Source organism: Seriola dumerili, unplaced genomic scaffold (assembly GCF_002260705.1).
Source record: "Seriola dumerili isolate Sdu_G_001 unplaced genomic scaffold, Sdu_1.0 BDQW01000478.1, whole genome shotgun sequence".
NCBI classification, from domain to species: domain Eukaryota; kingdom Metazoa; phylum Chordata; class Actinopteri; order Carangiformes; family Carangidae; genus Seriola; species Seriola dumerili.
In genome coordinates this window covers 4,586,274-4,611,241 of record NW_019174733.1, presented here as the reverse complement: position 1 = coordinate 4,611,241, position 24,968 = coordinate 4,586,274, and the positions used below count along the sequence as shown (strand labels likewise).

The 24,968-nt window shown below is 40.0% G+C and overlaps 2 protein-coding genes across 3 annotated transcripts in view; one reads left to right on the top strand and one right to left on the bottom strand.

Annotated features, from left to right (window-relative positions):
• Window positions 1-29: 29 nt before the first annotated feature.
• LOC111235280 (protein FAM13C-like) lies at window positions 30-14,585 on the top strand. Of its 2 annotated transcripts, none has more exons than XM_022763687.1 (15): window positions 30-138; window positions 4,321-4,548; window positions 4,742-4,814; window positions 5,448-5,542; window positions 6,304-6,361; window positions 8,372-8,579; window positions 9,426-9,675; window positions 9,855-9,987; window positions 10,427-10,508; window positions 11,355-11,590; window positions 11,832-11,915; window positions 12,094-12,198; window positions 12,671-12,885; window positions 13,145-13,246; window positions 13,702-14,585. In XM_022763687.1, exons 1-15 carry the CDS (start codon window positions 53-55, stop codon window positions 13,826-13,828), a joined length of 2,082 nt encoding a protein of 693 aa, XP_022619408.1. In that variant the 5' UTR covers window positions 30-52; the 3' UTR covers window positions 13,829-14,585. The 2 variants fall into 2 exon arrangements, with proteins under 2 accessions (XP_022619408.1, XP_022619409.1); XM_022763688.1 differs by lacking the exon at window positions 30-138 and adding an exon at window positions 2,884-3,020.
• A 208-nt stretch (window positions 14,586-14,793) lies between these two features.
• The window catches only part of phyhipl (phytanoyl-CoA 2-hydroxylase interacting protein like), a 30,832-nt gene continuing 20,657 nt past the window's right edge, over window positions 14,794-24,968 (bottom strand). The window contains exons 2-5 of the mRNA XM_022763689.1: window positions 20,897-21,093; window positions 19,330-19,504; window positions 17,654-17,771; window positions 14,794-16,203 (exon numbers count right to left, since the gene is read on the bottom strand). Of these exons, the coding sequence (XP_022619410.1) occupies window positions 15,660-16,203; window positions 17,654-17,771; window positions 19,330-19,504; window positions 20,897-21,093 (1,034 nt within the window). The 3' untranslated portion in view covers window positions 14,794-15,659. The remainder of the gene's footprint in view (window positions 16,204-17,653; window positions 17,772-19,329; window positions 19,505-20,896; window positions 21,094-24,968) is intronic.

The following is a 24,968-nucleotide window of genomic DNA, read 5'->3' as shown; positions in this document are numbered from 1 at the left end:
CTGTTGTTCTTGCTAGATCCGACCCAGCAGCTGTCACTCCGAACAGAGTAGCATGGAGAGGTTGGAGGGAGAGGCCACCTCAGCCTCAGTGGCCAGTGATGTTAACCAAACAATATGGATGCAGTCTCAACTCAACAGGTACTGTCATTAGCTTAGCAGCAGTAACTGTAACTGCGTAAGATAGATAGCTCTCCCTTTATGTATTGTATCTTTTCCTGAGGGAATAATTAGGACCTGTGCTTTTTTCCTGTAGCATTTCACTGTATATTTAGCATTGTTTAGTCAGTTATCAGGTTGATGGTTGTATCAAACTGTAGTTTTGTTTTGTCAGTGTCAGACAGTCCCACTTCTTCTCTGGAAACTAGAGCTTTTCATCAGTGTTACACATTTTATGAGATGATCTTCTAGAAGGAAGGGAAAACCTAATCAAAGGACACCACTTCTGTTTTTGACATGACCCCTCTGTCTGGCTTGTGAAATATTTCAGTTATTTGGGTATTTTTTGTTGTCTCATGACCTCAGGCTTACTAGAAAGCACATGAACAATCAGTAGAACATATGTGTGATCCTTCAAACTTTAACAACTGAAGTTAAAGTTCAAAGGTTCAGACAAGCTTAATGAGATGTTACAAAAGTCAGTTATTCATTCATTCATTTAATAGCCTAAGGCTGACAAGTTGCAAAAAAAATTGTTACCTTTAAGGCAGGTAGCAACACTTTGTTGGCTAGAGATCAACACATGTCTACACAAGCTGTGACACCCAGTATCTGCAGTCGACAGGAAAAGGTTCTGTTGCTTGTACAGCTCACTGTCCTTTCATTCTAATGGCAAGTAAAAATAGCATCACTCTTTTGTTGCTGGAAGGACCAGAGAAGTAGAAACAATGACAAATTGGTCCTACAGACAGAATCAACATACTAAAAACCACATGCTTGTGGGGAAATTTTCCCACTCACAACGTAAATGCTACTGTGCCATTTTCTATTTTTAAATCGTTACTTTTATATGCTTTCTGGTTTTTTTTGCCCCCAGGCAGCATGCGACATGGCATTCACGTGCACTCACTGACTAATTTTGTGGCTGTCAGCCATATGTGTGAATAGAGGTGTTTGTCTGGTATCTTCATTTGTGTTTGTGTGTTGAAGGGAGTTCTACTTGACGCCAATGGAGACAAAAACATTTTCTTGTTGTGATTTTAAGCAGACAAGTGCTGTGGTTCTGTTTACTTTGTGATGAAAAAGATTTTTTGTTGCTGACTGAAGGTAAAATGAGATATGAAGGTCACAGAAATATTCAAAGGCAGCAGCCTGGCAGACAGATGTCAGACTGGCCAGCCCATAATTAACCTACTGTCACGTGTCAGTTTAAAGAGGAGTCATCAGTAGATGAAGTTGTACCAGTCCAACAGGTGGAATGAAATGTGTAGTGTGTGTGTGTGTGTGTGTGTGTGTGTGTGTGTGTGTGTCTTTCCCAGCTGACATGGGAGAGGGTTGGTGGCTGTCCAGGTCTCTGCATAGCAGCACACCAGCAGACACAGCCCTCTATTTATTTCCACAGCTCACATTGATGCACGACACTTGGTGAAGGGACCCACCTGCCAGATGACTGTTTTCGTCCATCAGCTTGCCCTCACCCTGTTTATTAAAACCAGACACTGAGGCAATATCTCCATGTAGCCGAGAGAAAGAAAAGGTTCATCTGTGTAAAATGTGGACACACCACTTACAGATATTAGATTCTAAGCTGTAAAATCTGTCACACCTGCTAAGGAAGAGTGCCAAGCCAGGTTTGCGTGTTCTCACCGCCTCTATGTGTTTGTTTTTTAGCACTCTTAGGGCAAACAAATATCAATAATTTTTCATCTAACAGCTTCCCACTCTCATCTGTTTAATAGGCAGAAGATGCTACATCATTCCAACTGAGGGGTCCAGATTAAATAACTACAGTACATATTGGCGTATAAAAGTGCAGTTTATTTATTTATTTATTTATTTATACTGTGACAAGAGCAGCAGCAGAGGATCGAGAACAAGTAACCACATTTCTCATGGTTCCTTTGTTACAAAATGTTTTAGGGCCTTTTTCAGTTATTTGCTTCTGTATGTCTGTAGCCTGGGATTTGTCACTGTCGGTATTGTGCTTTCTCTAAAAATGTCTGCCGTTTGCATGCTGTTCCGTCTGGCCATGTCTGAACCCCTATGCTTCCCACTAACGTCACAGTCCATATTGATTCTAGTCTAATTATACCAGCAAAGGATTTGATTTCATTTTCTGTCTCTTACCATTTACACAAGATAATATTCCAAAATTGTTGATTTAGTTCCAACAGACAGACAGAGGGTTCACTTATGAATGTTCCTTTCACATCAGTCATTTCACACATTCCTAAAATAATGAAGTCTTGATTTGTAGGTCAAGAAATATATTTAATATATTTGTTGGTAGATAACACATGAATAATCTCTATGTCGGTTTGTTTTTTTTTTAAAATTCAGTGTTGAACTTCACAGCAGTAACTCTGATTGTGCATATCAGTCAGAGTTTAAACTGATGTGTTTGAGTGTGAATGTATGTAGCTCCATGCACCGTTGTATTTATTTGCCAATTTGTGTGTGTGCTTTCTTGTCTCTTCCTCTCTGGCCTACTTCCACCTATATTACAGAGTTAGAACTGGTATTCTTGACCCCAAATATGAGTACGTGCTGCTGTATGTGACTTTATATCTGTGCCTGTGTGTAGTAGTGTGTTTGTGTGTGGGCATGGGTAATTGAAAGGGGTGGGTCAGCTCTCTGCCTCTGGGTGTCACTTGTGTTGTTGACTATCTTGTACTTATCATCTGTGCTCTCTTTTCTTTATGTCTTTGGCTTTCTCCGTCCCTCTAAAGCAGCAAGCTGTTCACTGTTACATGTAATTCGTATGTTAGACTGCTGTGAGGTTAGGCGTTTCAGGAAAGGATGTTTTCTTGTCTCATCTGCTTCAGCATCAATGACAACAACCATGGGTCTACAGTTCTCCACAAGTGAGTGAGCTCATGCCAGGCAGGCAGTTGCTTTGCAGCAGGGGTCAATAATGCATAAAACTATTCTTAGCATGCTGGTATCTACCAACAAAGAAATCTGTGGTTTGACTAATTTGTGCATCTTAGAATTTGATGATCAGAGTTTGTTTTTGCCACTTTTGACCAGCTTTTGTTGAGATGAAGGATGTTTGAGGAAGGGAAACTTGAAGCAGAAAAGTAATTAATGTTGATAATGCTGCCTGCTGTCTGCTCGGATCATTCTTTGACTCATATCCTAAGCAACAATCATTAGTTTCTGATGCTGTATGTTACAGTTCTAGAGTCATACGCCACTTTAAGCAAGTACGTGACTGCTGGGCTGTTTTTGGTTCACATCGCGGCAAATTATTTGTTGCTTGTTTTTGCTGGGAGCAGCTCATTAGAGCTTCATGAGACATGTCGTAGTGCACCTTTTGATGAAACACTGCTGATTCATGACCTGCTGAATGTTTGTTTTCTGCTGTAGAGGCAGCAAAGTATTTGTTTTACATTCTGCTGCTTTAGTTGGGGTTATTATTCTCTCCCCACTGTCTTCAAGTCTATCTATCAGTATTGTTTTGTCATAAGAAAAGTTCCTTGCGATTCTTGATGTCCAGCCTACTACCTCATTCGATTTTCACTGTAATCTCTCTCATCTCTCTTCCTTTTGGCTGTTTTCACCTTTTTGATAACACTTTCTCATTAGGCACCCTTTATGGAGGGTTTATAAATTTGAACATGTTGTATTGTGAATTTTATTAATAGTCAATAAATCTTTTACTAATGCTTTATAAAGCAGAAATGAACAATGAATAAAAAACGAATTTGAGCTTGGCAGTTTGTGAAAAATCTGTTTGCCTGGTAATTATCCTCCTCCTGTATGACATTTCTTTGTCACACTGGACATTGTTTTTACGTAGCCCTATTGTTCTTCAGGAAGACCTCTACAATGGACGGTTCAACAAAAGTCTTCTGGATAAAAGGCCACTGAGCATCTGGAACAAAATCCATTTATTAACAATTTATCAACTTATTTCAAGTGTCATGAATTATTGTAAGAGCCCTATTAATGATGTTATCAACATTTGTAACCACAGAATAGTAGTTCTTATTTATGTGTTATTACTGATCTACAGAAAAAAACCCGAAGTGAGTGATTTATTAACTATTAGAAAGTCATTAATAACTTATAAACACTAATAAAGGATTCCCTTAGAAAGTGTATTTTCCTTTCTCCTCTTCTCCTCCAGGCCTCACTCTCTGTGTCTCTGTCTCTCCATAGTCCTGACACACTGGCGTGCGAAGGTTGTGAAACCAGCTCTGACGTCAGTGCTGACATTCAGAAACTGATTTCAGACCAGGAGGTTTTGGAGGAGAAAGGTGAAAGTACGAAGGCAGGCCGTTTGCTGTCCTGCCCCACTGACCCAGGGCCAGAGCAGCATCTGCACCAGAGTGGACCGTCTCAAAAGGTCCAAGTGAAGCCACTGGAATTGTTGTATACCACACATGGGTGAGTGTCTTTCCTGTTTGTGTTCTCTTTTCTCACACACAGATGATATCTTCCCCTCAAATGTTATGTCAAAACATTTGACCCTTTAGTTCTTCCCATCTGCCTTTCTCAAAACCCAAATGTACAATAAGTTTTCATTGATACAACATTTTGTAATTGTGTAACTCCTCTAAAGGTCATTGTTATTCTTCAGCAACAGGACCTTTTCACAGATGACACCGTTCACCTCCATATCAATGGAGAAAGAGGAGACAGAAGTAAACGAGGTAGGGGATAGAAGGACACCTTCCTCAGCCATCAATGATGTCTGCTTAATGGTGTGCATTGTTGATTTTTTCTTATATTTTTTAGCTCTAATATTCTTTGATTCTTGTTTTTTTCTTTTCTGGTGATATTTTTATTTCTTTTTTCTCTACCTTTCTTGAGCCCATTAAACTGGGCCTCAGGCACTGACATCTCTAGCTGTGAATATCATTCAGAAACAACTGTTTATATGGTCTTTCACAATTATCTCCACATCTGCGCTGTTGCCCATAAAGTTGGAACAATTTTGTTTTCAGACACAATCCTCTGTTTCTTCCTATTTAAATGCATCAGTAATCACTTTTGACCAGGTGCAATGATTACATTATGTGTCCCAATTACCCAGGTGAAATGAAGTAAATCACATTGTCACAATCATTTTATGGAACGTGGTCAAAAATATTTTATTCCAGCTTTATGAGCAACAGTGTATAGAAATGTGGTTAATACAATACAGTACAGACAGCTGCTTCCTCCCACATATGCTGAAAGATACATTTGCTAGAGTGTGTAGTGTGCAATTATACTTCTGATTTTTAAAGTGGAAAATCTTTTAGCACATAAGGTGCTATGACATGGATTAAATTGTTTTTCAGGCTTCCACAGATGCAGGGCAGACATCTATTTCAGACCGCTGCATGGCGAATGAATCACAGAGAAAAACCCAAATGCAGAGGCAGCACGCAGAGAGGTGAGAGGAAAGCTGCCGCATTAAGACTACAAATATGTTGCTGCAGTTGTGTTTTTCTCCTTTGTTTCTGCTTTGTACTGCTTTCATAACAGCAAACATTTGTTCTTAGTTCTTGTCATATAGCATTTAAATAACAAGAATCAAAGAGAAGTGCTGCTGTGAAAGGGGGTGTGGTAGTAGTTTTGGAGCCGTTAGTGTATCAGATTTAATTGTATCTGATTGCTCTGGATGTTACAGTTGTTTTTGACATCCTCCACTCATGTACTTGGTTTCTCAGTTCAGCTCATCTCTCAGCCCTGCAGTCAGTTGGGAAGTAGGTTATCGGAGCAGTGTGCTGCTCACAGTCATGGTTTTGATATGATTCCAGTCCAAATAACACTGACTGCCACAGGGGCTCACGTGGAGCAGACCAACCAGCTAGCTATATTAGGTTGACCTAGCATGGTGGCCCGCTGACTTTTTGTTTGCCTCCAGAGAGCCGCAGGACAGTTCATCTCAGTTATGCCTCATTAGTGTCAGACATGAATAAGCAATAACCTTAATGGCAGAGCCAGATGACTGTCTGGCCCGAAAGCTACATAGAGCACTGGCAGTCCTGCCTGTGAGCAGATTTGATACATTATTGATCATAAATACTGACAGAGCACAATGTGTATTGGAGTCACATGGACTGTGATTTTACCAGAAGGAAAATACTATATTTTACTATCATTTAATGTGATTTTATTGTATTTGCCTGTTGACAGAATTTTATTTTTCAGTCCACTATGCTGCACAGAGTACAAGACAGAAGACAAAATCAAAGCATCTGAATGGAAGGTAAATAAACCTTTGTTAAGCCTATGGTTTCCATCTTCAAATAATTTTCACGAGCAACTACTTAAATTCTAGTCAGTGAGGATCATTCTGTGATAGTCAGGTTTGAGTGTTTGTAGACAGAGCTGGTAGCATAGCTGAGCAGATTTTCAGTAATGACACCAGGCGTACAAAGGGGTTACAATATCTGTAATGATAGATGGTTTTGTTTAGCAGTGGCTAAAAATAGACACACAAAACGCCCTCTTTAATCTTGAGGGACACGCAGCTGCCTGATGATGATGATGGCAATGACTACAATGGTAACTGCTTTCCAATCTGGGGAAATTAGTTAAATTTGAAAATATAATGGTGTTGACTTTTGTTAAAGAAATCATTCAAACAGTTATCTCGTGAAAAAGATTAAAGGAAATAAATGAATTATGTCTCTATATCTGTCACTGTAACCTACATTTTTGCGTGTGCATGTGTGACACACTGGTATGTATCATTAAGTGGCCTTTGGGAATGAGACATCAGTTTGTATGCTGTCTGTTCCTTCAGGGGATAAAAGGAGGAAGAGGAGGAGGAGAAAGATATAGTCGTTCTCCTGACAATGATTACAGAGGCAGGAACAACAGCTGTGACGCAAGTTCTCCTTCCCCTCAGTGTTTTTAGGTACACAAATTCACACTTTTTTTAGGTTGAGGGTATCTATGACAACAGGAGCGCTGATACCTCCAGTGATTGTGTGTTTGTGCGCTTGTGTGTTTATGTGCACACCTGCGTGTGTATTGCTAGGTGTGAGCTTGCCTGCCTGTGGGTGTTTTGCTTCAGTAATACCGGCCTCACTCCTTTCCGTCCCTTCCATCCGTCCTCCTCCCAGTGACGCACAAAGTGTTTCTTTTTTTATGAATGAACAACCGAGGAGGGTGAGAAAGGAGAAGCCGATCCTTTATCTGCTGTTGCTGCTGCTGCTGCTGCTGTTGATGATGATGCTGAAAGTGATGTCAGAGCGCCTAAATTAACAAAAATAAACAGCCCAAAACCAATATGCTTGATAGTCCAACCCCCTCACTGAGCTCAGGGTGTTTTTGGTCCAGCTCAATTACAAATCTTTTTTTTTTTCACTTTGCATAGCACCATCAGAATTCATTGCATATACACCCACTTACACACACCTACACTCATACTGAGCCAAACAGCTACGTGACTCTGTGCACCTCCATCACATAGACTCCTTAGCTCAGTCTGACAACGTTGCCTTGGAAACGCCTCGTCATATACAGTACCTCTCTCCTCCCTTGCACACACACCCACACCACACGCACCGACATGAGCGGTATTCCCGCCGACTCCCTTCCTCCGTGCATGATGAATAATCTATGTGGAGGCAGTTCAGCAGCTGAAGTGCCGGGAATGCCAGTCAGAAAGAAAATCATGTGGATATAGGGATTCTCTTCGGGGGGCCTGCTATATTCTCATACACTCACACACCCACAAACACGCGGTTCAGTGGATCTGGAAATCAAAGCGATACTTTTAAATGGAAAGCACGTTGTTCATCAGGGATCCCACGCTGGATGCTGATGCACATTAGAAATCAGATTCACTAACTGACAAAAGTCAGTGGGAGTCACATCTAGCTGGTTGAATGCCTGGCTGGCTGACTAGCTTCTAGCTGCACAGAGACCTGAGGAGAGCTACAGCAGAGGAAAGACAGTTTTTTTAATGACCATTTTTGAAAAGCAGCCTGCTTATAGAGCTGTATTCTGCCTTTTGACTCATACCTTTCTCAGGAGGACAAGGCATCCACTCATTACACTTCATCCTGCAACTCTCTGCCCAACCAAGCTTCAGCCCCAGAGTATTTCTTTTCATCGGAGCGAGTAAAATGGTTTTACAGGACTTTTCAAGATTCCTGATCAGCATGTGAAATGCTGAAGACTCCCTCCAAGCAAACTACGACACATCTTACTGACTTCTCCTGTCCCCGCTTGTCTGCCTGAAGCCATGTTCTGTTTTTGTTTCCAGAGCCCCTCCTTCAAGTTACAAGCCCTGGAGGCTGACTTGGGACCCTCACCAGCACAGGTAGACCCCCAAGTTGGGGACAACTTACTTGCCCAGCAACAGCCTCTTTCTACTGAACAGCAGAGCCTGTATTTGACCCACAAGCTGTTCCTCCACTTGCCACCATCACCACCTGCTCAGGATAATCACACGGTCGACTCATCACAGCCTGGTAAGACATTGGCAATGACATCCTGATACAATGAACTGATAATATTCAAGTTCCTGAATTTCCAGTGTTCCAGTGTTGCACTGTGGGGCAAAGAGAAAACTTATGTAAAAGTTGCATAGTTGATGTAAAATAGCACATTGCCAGTGATTTAATTTATCTACTTTTGTCACAAATTTATTGTGCTGTTCAAAGCACAGTAGACCAGTAGATCACATTGGAAATCAAACCCATGCAAGAGCCACACCATACATACTGTATTAGCATCTTTATTTATAGTATCTACTTCATCATCTGTTTTCATTCAGAGCATCTTCCTAGCTGCTGAAATTCCTTTGGTGCAATTAAAACAACAGTCAGTAAAGCTTTACAGCGAGCTATGAGCTTCATCATTTCCCAGAGCTGGTTGTGTCTTTTCTTGATGAGTTGAGTAACAGCGTACCAAGGTACAGTGCTCTTGAATCACTGTACAGCTGCCTGTGGTATTAATTGGTACATATAATGTATCATGTTTTTGATATCAAGACACTAATGTAGATTTTTTTCTTGCTCTCCTTTATTTTCATGTCTTTGTCCTGGGTAAGACTGCAAGAACCATATGGATTATAACTGTTAAATGTGCTGTTATTTGTAATAGACAGACCAAAAAAAATTATTCCCAGGAAAGATATGAGTAGCTTGATTAGGAAAGAGCTATTTGTCGTTCTTTCATTCTCCCTCTTGCTTTCTATCCTCCCCTCTCTATCCCTTCTCTCCCATCTCTCATGCTGTCCCATCTGTCCTAACAAAGAATCAAAATTAATTTTATTGATTTCAGTTAATATTTTGTCCTTGCTAACTCTCTTACAGTACACACGCCGTCCCCTCATTCATCGGAATCCAGTCCTGTCCTCTCCACTATCACTCTTTCTACGGAAATTAAAGGAGATGATACCCCGTCGAGCCCAACAGGCCCTAACACCAGCACGCTACTCTCTCGTTTTACAACGACTGACTGCCCGGTTCCCTCCCCGCGCTGCCCCAACCTCAGCCACAGCCTGCGGTTTAACTTAGACCCCGATACAGCCCCTTCTCCACCCTGTTCACAGCACATACGCATGTAAGACGACAATTTTCTCACTAACTTTATTCAGAAATAGTGGCTCACAGATATGATCAGGTCTACATTTTTATGTTCTTGATGCACTTTTGGACCTGGTTTGGAGTCATTATTTCATAGTAAGGCATTAATGTGCAGAATGTCAAGATATGAACTGATGTGTACTTTTCTGTCTTCAGGACTCGCTGCGGCATCCATACGGAGCCAGATGAGGGCTCTGTGTCCATCTCAATGCTCAACAGACACATCCACTCCCTAAGGAAGAGGATCAGACATTTTGAGGAGCGTTTTGAACAGGAGAAGCACTATAAGGTGTGGAAGGAAGGCAGACAGCTGGATTCTCTTGAGTCATTATTGGACTGGAAGTTATTTCCTTAGAGTGTAAAAACTGTGTAAAACTCTATTGTTGTCTTTCTCCAAAACAAATAACCAGAGCTCTCAGAGCAATGGAAGGGTTCAATTTTTCTTATTGTCTTCAGTGCATGCCTGAGTGGGTGTGTTAATGTTTTAGTTCTAAACTGATGCTGCTGATGCTAACCACAAACATTATACTAGAGTGAATTACTCCCTCTACTGGTGTATTGGAAAAATTACAGTTACTGTTACACAATCAACTGGTTAATAGGGCTGCTGCAGCACACAGGATATTGGTAAACCTGGATGCCAGCTAGACCCAGAATACGGGACCAAGTAGTGCAAAAGACAGTCCCTGTTCTGTTCATGATGAGACTTTGTTATTAATGTTTTTCAGCCGGCCCATAATGACAAGACAGCCCACCCAGAGGTTGCCAGACTAATGAAGGAGCTCATCAAGAGTCGCAAGCAGCTTAAAGGTCAGTTACAAAACCATGGAGACACAGTCAAACACATGTATTACTGATTGCAGTGGTGCAAGAAGTATTAATATCTTTTCTCAAGTAAAAGTACAAATACAACAATGTAAAAAATATTCCCATAGAAGTAAAAGACCTGCATTTAAAATCCTTCTTAATTAAAAGTACAGAGATATTGTCAGCTACATGTACTTAAAGTATCAAAAGTAAAAGTACTCATTCTGCAAAAAAATGGCCCCTGTGATTGATGTGTTATAATACTTGACATTATTAGATTGTTTATAATGATGCATCAGTGAGTAAGTACCATTTCTTTGTTGTAGCTGGTCGAGGTGGAGCTAGTTTGAACTCTTTCATTAACAGGTAGTTTAGCTGAGTGGTTCCCAACCTAGGCGTCTGGCCCTAGGGGTGTATATGAACGGATATTCTATAATCTTTGCTTTTTTGTGAAAATAAAAAAACCCTCAGGTGGTTTAAATGAAGGAGAATTCACTCTTGAATGGAAATGTATTGTATTTTATAAGCTTATCATATGTTTTTAATGTAAAATCTTAATCTGAAAAGGATCTACAGCAGTCAAATACATGTAGTTGAGTAAAAAGTGCAATATTTGCCTCTGAAATGTAGTGGAGTAGAAGTATAAAGTTGTAGTCCCTGAATGATTGCAACAATACCAACATGTACATGATTCATTGTCAAGGAAACTTATATCAACTTGATGAAAGCCACTTTTTACCTGTAAACATGGAAAATACATTTCATGTTTACAAAGAGTCCATATTTTAGATATACAGGGTCAATGTTGTCATGTCGTCATATTTTTCTGAACTGCCATCCTCCCTTCAGAGCTAAAGCTGAGACAGTCAGAAGAAGGGGGGCTGAGAGGACAGGGGCGTTTTAACCCACCAGCTGAAACACGAAGGGCCAACATAGACCAGAGAGAGGCAGCGCTTACAGGAACTGAGCTGCAGCAAATTAACAACAACAGCAACACCAAGCCAAATGTGGAGGAAACAGTCAACATTATAACCAACAGGCTGAAGGAAAGACGGCGTGAGCTGGGACTGCCTGACGATATTAAGGTTGGTATTGTAGAAATGCCTTCACAACACACAGAAATGCTGTTATAAAAGTTTAGTGGCCAGATTCCCTGGGCTTATATACGTGCAACATGAAAACACGAAAACAGAGCATCATAATCATTTATGAAATTTGTTGGCCAGACTGATGAGAATCAGAATCAGAATCAGAATACTTTATTGATCCCCAGGGGGAAAGTAAGTGATTATCTGTTAACGATTTTCCCTTTGCCTACATGTGCAGGAGATGACCCATTACCAGATGACTATGGAGAAGACTAGCATGCAGAAGTGTTTGCTGTACTTTGAGAGTCTGCACGGCCGACCGGTAAGACCAGCCTGGCTGTGTTTATTATTTCTTAGTTTATGGCTCCCTTGAGTAGTTTTTTTTTTTTTTTTTTTCTCTATGTCCTGACATAATTGGTTTCTCTTTCTTTCTATTTGTATATTACCACCAGTAACAAAGTGGTTTCTGTTTGTGTTTCTTTCTATCTGTATGTCCTCAGAGTACCAGGCAAGAGCGGACTCTGATGAAACCTTTCTATGATCGTTACCGTCTTCTTAAGCAGCTCCTACTTTTCTCTGCTGCTTCAACAGTCATTACGACCATTGTGAGTAACCATCTAATACTGAATACTGAATTTTGAAAAATAGAGGGTTGTCTTGTAGAAAATGAGGAGATCTCTACACAAACCCTCTGTATTTCACCAATGAAGATAAAACTGACAGTGGCTTCTGAGGCCAATGCAGAAGAGTGTTATTCTACTGCCATCTAGTGGCTTGATATAAGAGCTACATCAAATTATCTCGAAAAACTTGACAATAATTTGATCACAGGACAGATACCTCTGAAACTAATATTCTGGATTAGTTGGTGTTGTTCAACATTTCCAGATCTTGCTGTTCTTTGACTACACAGTACTAATTAATCAAACAAAAGGCTAGACAAGCTGTATTCAGGTCAATAAAGGCTTGACAAGTAATGCTGCTCTCTGCTCTTGTATGGGTCACTTCATCTTTTTTGTCAAGTGTTTACTGTGACAGAAAACTGATCCCTGTGTGTGTGTGTGTGGGTGTGCATAGGAAGAAGAGGAGGGCTCAGATGAAGGGTGTCCCAAACAGCAAAGCCCCAGGCCGCAGCCACTTTGGATGAAACCTCCCAGGTGTGTGTCCTCAGATGAGATGCTGCATCTGTCTTCCATGGAAATGCCTGAAACACCTCTGGTGTCCCCGCTGGAGGAGGTGAAGGATTTCCAGCCGCAGATCATCTCCATGGCAACATTACATGAAGCTTCCAGGTATGGTTTGTGCATGTATGTAGCATCAACAGGTCTACAGTAGATTTCCAGTTTATTTTACCTCTCAGAATTAACTGTTGAATCAAATGATCTCATCATTTTTGTATCAATTATAGTACTGTATCTTTTATCATTAGCTGGAAGTTCACATTTATTTTGCTTTAACTTAATTGTTATTACAGTTACAGTTAATTTGAGTTCACAGATGAATAGACAATTTAAACAATAATTGAAATTGTTTGACACTGTCTTCATACAGACAAGAATTACTGGATCACCTCCGGATGGCTCGATTAGAGAAGCGAAGGCTTCACAAAGCACTAAGAGAGTTTGAAGACCATTTCTACACACAGACTGGCAGGTAAAGGTTACACACACAAATAACATACACAGCACATCCAAACTACTTGGCTTTTTGAATTTTATTTTGTCTTTTAATAAACTTGGAACATTTGGTTTTCAACAATGCCTTGTGAAAAACAAAGAAAAAACATCCACAAAAGAAATTCCATCATAATGGTACGACAGTGTAATGCACACTCACGTAACGTTAATACAGCACAGAGAGCTCAGGAAAGGGACGAAGAGATAGAAGACATTTGCTCTGAACTGTACACATCCTTGTACTGTACATGTTAGTCCTCCAAAGTAAATACAGTAAGAGTTTGATTACAATACACACTGTACAAAGCTATCTGAGTAAGGCAACATAGGGACTATCAACGAGTTATGGAAGCTGCTGCAGGTTGTTTTGAAACTACAAAAAGAAGCTTTGCCTTTTGTTTGCATCTTCTTTCCTCCGTATATTTTTAACAGGGCTTGTCAGAAGGAGGACCGTGGACCAATGGCAGAGGAGTACTGCCAGTATAAGACCCTCAAAGCGAAGGTCCGTCTACTGGAGGCCCTGCTCAGTAAACAACAGGACTCAACCAAGACCAGTTGAGTTAACTCACAGTGGGACTTTTATCTAACCTAACAAGACTCAATCATATCTTTAAAAAATCAGGATGATGAGTCTGGTCTTTTTTCATGCCATGCTCATTATGTGGATGCACTTTACATGAGGGGAAACAGTGATGGAAGTTGGTGATGATCTGACTGAAATGCTGGGCAACTGCGGAGTTTTTTTAGTCCACAAAACACGTTCCATGTCATTCATATGACGTATCTTATTATAAACCTGATGTAGCAAGTGTATGTTATGTAGCACTAATCTGTGTCAAAGATGAAGAGCTGTAACAACTTGGTGTTAGTTACATATTAGTAATTTAAATACTGTATGCATATTATGGCACTTTGCTTTTTTCCTTGCCAAAATACAATTTTTGGACAGCTTTGTCCATAGTTAATGTGGAAACTGCATTTTTAAAAAGTGCTATCTTGGCAAAAAATGTGTAAGCTTATATGCAATCAGTGAGACAATCCTGTAGTTTTTGTGCATGTCAGTTTTTTAATCCTGAATTGTGCTATGATATGCATTAAGAATTTCATGGTTGATCTGAATCGTGACCATTCAATTTACATGTTCACCTTGGAAAATATGTGAATGTTGGTGAACTTTGGCATTGTAGTGCAAGTTATATCTGCTGTTGAACTTGTCTTTATCCCCCCATTTTGCCTATATTAAGTTAATTCCCACTAAATGCCGTTGTTGACAATGATCAGAGCTTTTGACATTGTGCACTTCTGGTCTATATAATTTTCTATATATATATACATATATATATATATATATGAATGTATCAATAAAAATAAATATTTTTTCACATTTATTCTGCTAAACACAGTTTATGGTTCTACTTTCTTTCCACTGACTACAATGAAATAAGAGCGAATGTAGCAGATATGGTTGCTATGGTAGAGGTACTGACAGCTTTCATACTCATGCTGTACAGAACTGCATCATGCTTTTTTTTTTTTTTTTTTAAAGGTTAACAAGTTAATGGGTAATTCACACTTGGTCATCAGAGACTCAGTGAGTACACATTTTAGAGGTTGTTGCATTAGTACGGTTTAGATTCCACAGCGGTTTTCTGTCTGGTTTTTAATACCTTTGGTATGAAGAAAGATGACTATTGATGCTGCAGCCCTAGGAAATTGTAGTACCAGTCTGTGCCACTAGTAGGAGGTAAAAAGAAGTCTGATTTTTATCTACTGTGGAATAAGAATAAAACATTTCTAGAAAGACAAACAGTCAAAGTAACTGGAAACAACAAAATGCTTGTCCACACAGACCGTGGACACTCGATCAACAGCATATCAATAATAACAAGGCAAAGGTCATTAATAAAATATGGGACAACAGATTAAATTAAAAAAAACAGGAAATTGAAAAGAAGCAGCCCATGTTTTGTAGTACAGTTTAAAGGGTTTGGTCAGTACGCCAGTGTTGACTTGCAGGGTGGATGGATGAATTTGTGTTGTTGGTGTCCCAGGTTTAGATTTCTCAGCTGGCGGTCCCTTATGTGGATATCTTAAGTATGTTTTAATGTATGTTTTCAACATTTAAGGTAACCCTTCTAAGATGAGGAAATAATGGTGCAGGTGTCAGAGTGTGTGTACCTTCCTTTATTTTTCTCCACTCTTCTTTGGGAATGTTGGTCTCTTGAGAGTACAGAGCGGTGTCAGAGATATGTTGGTGTGCATGTCTGGGAGCCTACTAAATCTGCTGCTTCATGCATGTGTTGGTCTGCTTCTTCAGTACATGGGTGTTCCTGTGTGTAGAGGTCAGTCACCTCTAGTCCTTCCCTTCCTCTCCTACAATCTGTTGTTTCTTAGCGTCCCACACTGATGTTGCAGGTCTTGCAGCTGGGGTCCTTCTTAGCATTTACTGTGGACATACTCATCAGCTGGTGCCCGCTGATCTCAGCCACAGTGCCCAGTGCCAGGTCTACAGGCTCTGTGTAGATCACCTCCAGGATGACGTCCTGAGCGTGATGAAAGACGAGACCTCCATCACCCTCTTCATCCTGCTTGCAGGTAAGGAAACGGTTGTTGCTGATGTCGAGTGCAGGAAGCCGCTGCTTACAGAACTCGTCACCTCTGGAGCCCTTTGGTGCGAGGACCAGAATAACATAGTGGTAGGCTGTATACATGCAGTAGAAGTCTCCAAAGTACAGGTTGGTGTCAGGGTTGAAGAATGCATCAGCCCGAACCTCAAAGCGGTGGCGGCCGTAAGGGGAGTCCTGCGGAGGCTTGCCTGTGTTGAACTCTGTGTTGCAGCTGAAGAAAATGCCCTCCAGCTTGCCACTGATGGGTGAGCCATGGCTGCCACTGTTGTCCTTCACTGATGGCAGCATTCGGTTCCCCTGCACCTCCCTGGAATTTAGATGAAAGATAACAAAATAGGCTGTGAACAAAAAGCAGCCATGTAATCAGTTTCCCTTTAGCGCCAATCAGTAACAAGCTACACATTGTTTTAATCTGTCCAATCTCTCAGTCTCAGCCAATCAAAATAATTTTGGAATAGCTGGAAAGCAGAGGCATCACTTTATCAATTTTATTTAAAATATCATGAGACAGTGTGACACATGGTCTGAATGTGTGAGATGCAGCCTGAGTCTCATAACACAATGAACAGAGATAACTCTGAATGGAATGCAGATGCAGTTTCACTATTTCTGGAGCTGTAATCATATTAGCATATTAAGTCCAGTTTGTCTCAGAAACCTCAAGAGAGAAAATTACTTAACTGAAAAACTCAATATTTCTTTATCATTATGACAAACAGCCAGAAAGCAAAAGCAGCTTTCAGAGAGCAAATTAACAGATGAACATTCAAAGCAGTGAATGCCTCTGTGGCAGCTGCATATCTTCCCCACAGAGTAAATCTGAGCTCCCAAGCTCCAATTATGAATTGCAATTATACTGCTATCACTCCAGAGATTGTCATTATATCCATAATTGATGCTTTGTTGTGGGCATTATGAAATTATTCAGCTCTGACCCCAGGTCACATGATCAGAGGCCTCATCAAGTAGTAATGTCAGTACTGTTACTCCCCACATGGTGGAGCAGTTAAACAGAAGCTTTAAGTATACTGTAGCAGCTGCTACTCAGCCAAGGGGATAGGACTGTCCAGATGACGTCATGCTGTAAAGCAACAAAAGAGTGCTAACAAGCTGTGGCTTTAGTACAGAGAGTGTGCGCTTTGTTGGGTGGTGAGCTTTTCCTCCCAGGGAGAGGACAGAGAGAGGCCATTTGGAGAAAAGACAACACCATTACAGTAGGAGGACTAGACAGGAAGTTAGAGAAAATGCACTCACATCATCACAGACAAAAAGCAGTACACACTGTAACTGTGACAGTATTTCAGCAAACAACTAAAACAGGCTACTCCAGCTAAATTCTCTCTCTCCTCTGGCTGTCACTCCTCCAACATCAAAACAGGCTTGTGCAACTTTTGCTGCCACAGGCAAGTTTTTTCCTCTTTTCTTTCCCCTACATCCCCTAACAACTGTCTGCTATTGTCTGGCACAGTTACACAAGGCTTTGGCCCTTTTCAAAGAAAAAAAATGTCAGTATTTTCTTTTGTACTCTACTGGAAGTGTGCAGAGGAAGTTACTGGAAGAATCAGTCTATGACTCTTCAGATTAATATCAGGCAGAGCTTGCTGCTACAGTAGTTTGATGTACATGTGTGGATTTATGGAACTAACCAACATGATTTGTGCAGCTGCACTCAGCTGAATTTCCATTTTTCTCTGGCTAAAAGCAGCTTTCTCTGGAGTGGAATACATTCATCTAAAACTACGTCATCACTTGCCTACCTGGCATGGTCAAAATACTCTTTATTCTGGTTCCTGTAGAAGACAGAGAAACGCAGCATCCGGCCAGCGATGACCTCTGCCTTCTCCAACAGCTGGTTTAGATGCACTGTGGAATAATCTGCAAAAAGACACAGCACAAATCATCCTGAAAATTAATATACTGTCATCAATGGTAATGCCAATTTTATTCATATAGCACATTTAATTACAAGTAAACTCAACATGTTTTACATTGAAATATAAAAATATAGGCATACACATGAGCACTAAAAAAACCCCAAAACATTAACACAACCAAATAGAAACCCCTGCTGTGGAAATAGCTGTGATGGACCTCAAATCAGCAGGCAGCTTGTTCCAGAGAGCAGGACCATAGTAACTGAAAGCACCCTGACCAGACTTGGATCTAATTCTGGGTACAGCGAAAAGACCACTGCCTGATTGGGTTATAATCAGGAGGATTGGAAATTTAGAAATGTCTGTAGTTAACAAAATGTCAGTAGTTTAATTAAATTCTTTAAGTATCAAGGGTATAAAATGTACTCAAGGACGCTGAGACTCTTCCCTCCCTAACTTCTCCATATTCATAGGTTGAAATGACTCAGCATTAACACCAAAATCATTTTCAGTCAGTCTTGTAATATAATCTACTTTCACTCACCACCATGTAAGCAGCTCTGCCAAATGGGTGTGGAGTTTATCCAAAACATATAGTAAAAAAAAAAATCAGAATGATGCAGGAATTTTCCCCCATTCCAATATTGCCACAAGCACTTGAACACACCGATTAGGAAGATTTGGGTAAAAGAGAAAAATACCATGCTCTCTACTGCAACAATAAAGTTGAATTGAACAAAAATGAAGGTTGATTATTATTATTACTGTAATGTCAAGCAGGTTCCAAAATTCTCCATGTTGAAGAAAAAAGTCATTCAGCAGTGTAGCTGCTTTTTCTCTTTTTTTTAGACCTTTAACCTATTTTCTTTATAGTAATAGAAGGTCTTGGCAGCATCTTTAAGCATTCTCCTTCATCATATTCTCTTACTATGCCTTCATCACACACACACACACACACACACACACACACACACACACACACCAGTTGGATTTTTCCAGCAGTTTTAGCAATGCAAGCTCCACGGTTCTAGGGATGGCAAAGTTAGTCGGTCAATCGGTCGGTGTACCACTAATATGCTAAATTGCAGCAAATGCTAGCATGCTAATGTTGTGATTACATGGTGTTTGTCTTAGACCGCAACAAGCCTCCCCACCCTCTCTGATAAATTCTATCCTCAAGTCTCAATGCCATCATCCCTCTCCCCTTCTCCCCTCCCCCACTCTAAGCCTCTAGCCAGCGATGTTGAACTCAGTGACCTCTGCATCAGAAGATATACAGCATTGCTCCCCTCCTTCCTCTAATCCTTCTTTTTCCTCCCTATCCCCTCCTCCATCTCTCCATCCATCTTTCCATCCACTCAGTGTAAATTAGCCTCTCTTTAATATTCACCCTCATACTGTGTTGTGCTCTATCCTTTACTCTATTGTATCCCTCTCTCTAAACACCCACCCTATTGTCCTCTGTGGTTCAATTGGTCACATCCAAAATCAAAGGCAGCGCTGATGTCACACATCCTGAAAACGTATGCACTCGTGGTACTGTAAGCTGTATAACTCACCAGCAGTGCAGAACTCGATGATCTCGCTCCACTCGGAGACTGCGTAGTCCCCGTCAGTCTGTTTTGATGCGGTCTGGACGGCCACGGTGTACTCTGTGCGTGGGCTCAGGAACCAGTGGCCCCGAACCGTCATGGGCAGGGGCACTGCCTTGGCCACGAGCTTGGTAGGAACATCCTGGGATGTGCAGGAGGAGAGGAGGGAAGGCAAAAGGAGGTGAATGATGACAGGAAGGAATGAGTCAGAAAAAGATACTCCATTTATGGCTTTCTTTCCACCACATGAGGGGATTTGCAGACACCTGCTTTTAAACACACATATGGAAACATTTGAACAATCAGGATGACAACATCATAGATTGTAAACATTTATGAAGAACATGATCTGGGAGGGACATCGAGCAATGCTGACAGACAGGACTTGAGCCACACAAGCTCCACCATGAGGACATGGAAAGAAGACAGACTACACAAACTGACCAGTGGCAAAACCAAGCACATGATTAACAAGTCCAGGAGTAGAAAACAAACACACAGAGGGAAGAAAGAGACAAGGATGGGGCTGGGACCCCTGGAGGACGAAGATCCAGAACCAAAATATCTACAATGGTCCAGCACAGTGAGTGAAAAGAGAGAGAATGGGAGGAGAACATCAGGGGATAGAAAAAGAGAGAGAGAGAGAGAGAGAGAGAGAGAGAGAGAGAGCAAAACAGCCTGGATGCTCATGTGCTTGAGGGAATAAACAAACAGTACGAGAGATGCAATGGTTATCAGAGAGAAGAAACCCTTAACTACACAGCACTCAGGAAGTGACTACAGGAGGAAAAGAAGTGGACCGATAAAAGGAGTCCGTAAGATCAAGATGACTGACTATCCTCTGAAGGAGCTGCAGTCTTCCTGCTGCTGCTGCTGCTGCTCTCAGGCTGTGTGAGTGATATTAGCCTATTAGAGCATGGAGCAACAGCTTGCTGTTGGAGTCTATGAACAAAACCACCTTGAAATTAGTCTTTTTGCCTCAAGTGTGAAAAGAAAGGTTATCTTGAGGTAAAACATGGTGTATCTATGTTACGTGTTCCAGATCAAAGATCATCATACCTTCAGATTTTTGTAGCACTGAAATATTATTAGTAATATGATGCTGGAGAATAGTTATGGCCTCGTGGCCTGAACTGGAGATTGTATACTGAGAATAATATTGTTTGTATTTATTGTTGTAACACTTTTTTGCTGCTCTCTACGCCAGGTAGTTGCTGAAAAAGAGATTTCAATCTCAAGGGCACTTTTACCTTGCTAAATAAAGGATTGGATTATTGAGAGAATTATTCATATTTTTTTATAATTTGCTGAAGGGTACTTCAAGATTTATCTTGATTTATACTGGCACTAGTTTGTGCTCTAGGGGCTTATTGTGATTTGAACAGTGAATGACATTACTAGAAAACCTCTGTTCTTAACACATTCCTTTTTATGAAATGCATCAAATTCCACTCAGTGAGACTTCAACAAGAGGCCTTTTGTTGAGTCATCTCTCTGTAGTGTTGGTGTTTATCTGGGCTGATTCAAGCGTTACCTTGTGCTTGAACTTGTTTGAGTTTTTGTTCTCCTTCTTGTTCAGGTCAATGAAGTAGTGTGTGATGCGCTCCTTGCTGCGCGCCTCCATGTCCCAGCAGATCTTGAAGGAGTCGCAGGTGATGTTGCTGATCTTGATATTCTGAGGAACAGGTAGCTCCTCCATCTCAGAGATGCTGCCATCCTGGGATTTACTTCCTGTGAAGTTGAAAAAACAATAAGCAGTGTTGATATAGAATATTATTTTTTCCCCTATTTTCTGTCTTACTGACTATAAAACCTCCATACAGTCTCTCAGTAATTATTCTACAGATAGCACTCACAGTAGCATATCTACCATATCACCCATGCACAAAGAAGTGCCTGCATTGCCAGCTACCATATATGTTGCCATGGAAACACATCAGTCCCTCACTACACACATACACCTGTGTGCTTCTCAGAGCATATGTGGCATTATATATTTCAAACGCTGCTGATTGAATCTCCTCCTCTCTGGGCAGATTCATTTATAATCAGCAGTAATATAATTTAAAGTAGTGATGAAAGTCACAGAACTTCAGCCATTCAATTAAGTAGGGTAAATTTCAATTTCACACTATTTTGTCATGTCATTCCATTCCCACTTGGCCTGGACAGAGAGGCTATTACAACATTGTTTTCCCTAATCAATTAGTCAGGTCCCCTGAAGAGTAACACAACATGTAGCAGAGGAGTACAACCCCAAGGCCACAAAGAGGCCAATGAAAATGTCAATGGTTGAATGAGAGCTTTGTAGTATTAGGATGAATATAGACTTTGCGTCACACTTGGAGACGCCCACTTGGCATGGCAATAATGTGTTTTCTGTGTGCACTCTGGGGTCTAAACATGAGAGTGAGTAAAATACAAGAATGCAGAATTTGGGAGTAATGCACAACACAACTTAACTCTATAGAGAGTGAACAAAGGCAGAAGCAGTGGAGCATGGAACATCCATCTCCACTCATCAGCTGAGAGAGGGCGGGATTAAAGAGGAATCCCATAATTGGGCTGTGTCGACTCTCCTGTCTCGCTTCCACACAACTATCTACCAGTGCAGTATTTGTAGACATATTCACTTTATGAAATAGCCAAACACAACATTCCTACACTCAGTGTGTTTCATGCCCTTGAGAGTTGCCTTGCAATTTTATTCTGGTTTGGGTCTTTTTCAGATCATGACTTATGACTGTCTTAAAATAAAGTCCATAAGAGACAAATGTATGGTCTTTACCACCATACCAGACCAGACCAGACCAGACCAGACCCCCCACTTACTTTTGTCCTAATCACTAGTTCCTAATCACTACTAGCTGATTACAGCAAATAATCATCTTTAACCTAAATGGAAAGACCTCTTATTGTTACATGCTTGGACAATACTGCTTCTCATGATGAGCTGAATCTAAATTAAAGTTGTGTGTTAATGTGGAAAAGATGATGAAAGATGAAAATAAATGTTATAAATCTTAACACTACAGCAAGTCAGTGTATTTAAACATATTATCTGGACCTAATGCACATGCAACTATATATTAGGGGCACTGGGGGTATTCATGAGTATGTAAACATGTAAACAGGCCAGTTACATCCTCAGCCGAATTATACTATGCTCGGTTCTCAGACATTATCTGGGCATTTTTAGACCTCTCTGCTTCGATTTGTAAAAACATCTCATCCTGCTTCTGGTTCACATTTAAAGACCATCTCATTGTACTTAAACCTCACTGAGTGGATAAGTTTGGCTAAGACTGAGAGGGGTCATGACAGTGCAGACCTATGTCAGAAAATGCACGGACCAGACAGTGATCTCAGCACTGTAATGTTCCCCCTGAGACTTACTGTTGCTGACCTCTGGCAAAACAAAAAGAAAAAGATGAGGCCTGTTGTCACTCTCTGACATCCAAGTCAGGGAAAGATGAAATATACCCACAGGAGGTGAAATATTGCCAGGGACTTTTTTCTGTAAGTTTTCAAAAATACCTAAGATCAGATTTTCACTCATTTTCACAAAAATGCGAGTAATACAGGCCTGAAAGAGCAGATAGCATATGGTTATTTTAAAGGTTGATACTATTTCATAATTTATTTTATCATTAATCACTCACTTGAGCTGCACTGATTCATCACTGATCATTCATCAAAAAACAAGCTTTCAAGTTACTCATTGGATTCCAAATCCTCATTACTCATACCTGCATATATGAATGTAAACCCTAACCAAATAGCAAAGATGAAAAACCTGCTAACTCAGTTGCTGTTATGTAGAAGCAGAGTAAATTCCTTATCCTCTGCTCCACAAAATGTTTAATGTCAACACCGACGTTTTCCTTCAACACTCTGAAAGGAGACCTGATGAAGGTCTTTGCCCTCCCACCTCCTTCAGATGCCACGATGCTGACGTAGCTCCTCCTTACTCTAATGTTCTCCTAATGAACCTGCAAATGGAGGCACAGTAAGGCTTTCTAAATGGAGTCAGATATTGCAGACATAACACTCTGAAGGCTACTCAGTCAAGCTAACACTGATGCTATCAGGGAAAAGAAGCTCTGGAGGCAGAAATCAAGGGTGTAGGTGCGGTCTCAACATTGGTAGGGACAACCCTGCCCCCCACTTCAAAACAAAGAGATTGGCTTTTTAATGCCAAAACCAAACGGTTTATTAACATATATAATCTGAATTTATATTCAGGAATGCCCATATGCAAATGTAATATGTGCAAACGTGTTGAAAATCCATAAATGAAATATATGTACATATAAAGTAAAATCATGTCTGTATTTAAACTATAAAGTATATTACAGATATGTAAAAATTACATATGAACTTGATTAGAAATTGGAACAATATGATATATTGACATAGATGTGTAAATAATAGAAACAGGTAATTTAGTATGTCTGTTTATATTATAGACACATGTGACATAAATATATATCCAACCCAAAACCTGTCAGTATATGTTCATATTATATATTTAAGTATAAAAGATAGACATGTATGTTTAAGTTTAATAAGAAATTGTAAAGAAAATCACATAAAATTTTTTAATAAACATTTTGTTTTAATGAAGTTGCCTTTTACTATGAGTAACTTATATCTTAAAAACTTATATCCTTGTATATTCAGAGGTATGATATGTGATATATGATATATCTCATAATAATATAGCCTCTTATAAATGACATATATGGTAAAATCACTCTTGATATAGGGATAAATAGGTAATGTTGTAATGTTATGTCATAGTGTAGTAAGGCATAAAAACATCAAAAAACGTCATAGTATATTAAGGCATAAAAGTGTGAAAGAAACTAATAGTATGATAAGGCATAAAAATGTCAAAAAACGTCATAGTATAGTAAGGCATCAACATATCCTAGCATAGTAAAGGATTAAAATGGTCAAAAATGTCACAGTATATTATGGCATAAAAATGTCAAAAAGGTCATAATATGGTAAGGCATAAAGGGGTGGTAGTAGGATTTGAACCTAGAACCTTATGGAAAAGATACACCTTTGCGAACATCTACACCATCATGGTGATGCTGTGAGGCATAAAAATGTCATAGAATAGTAGGGCATAAAAATGTCAAAAAACATCATACTATAATATGGTAAAAAACGTCAAAAAATGTCATAGTATTGTATGACATAAAGCGTCAAAAAAACATAACTGTATATTAAGGAATAAAAGGTCATAAAAAAGTGTTAGTATGGTAAGTAATAAAACGACATAATATAGTAAGGCATAAAAATGTCAAAAAATGTCATACTATAAAATGGTATAAACCGTCAAAAAATGTCATAGTATAGTATGACATAAAACGTCCAAAAAACATCATTGTATATTAAGGCATAAAAGGTCATACAAAAGTGTTAGTACGGTAAGGAATAAAACAACATAGTATAGTAAGGCATAAAATTGCTAAAAAACGTCATACTATAAAATAGTATAAAACGTCAAAAAACGTCATAGTATAGTATGGCACAAAACGTCAAAAAAACATCACATTATATTAAGGCATAAAAGGTCCTAAAAACGTCATAGT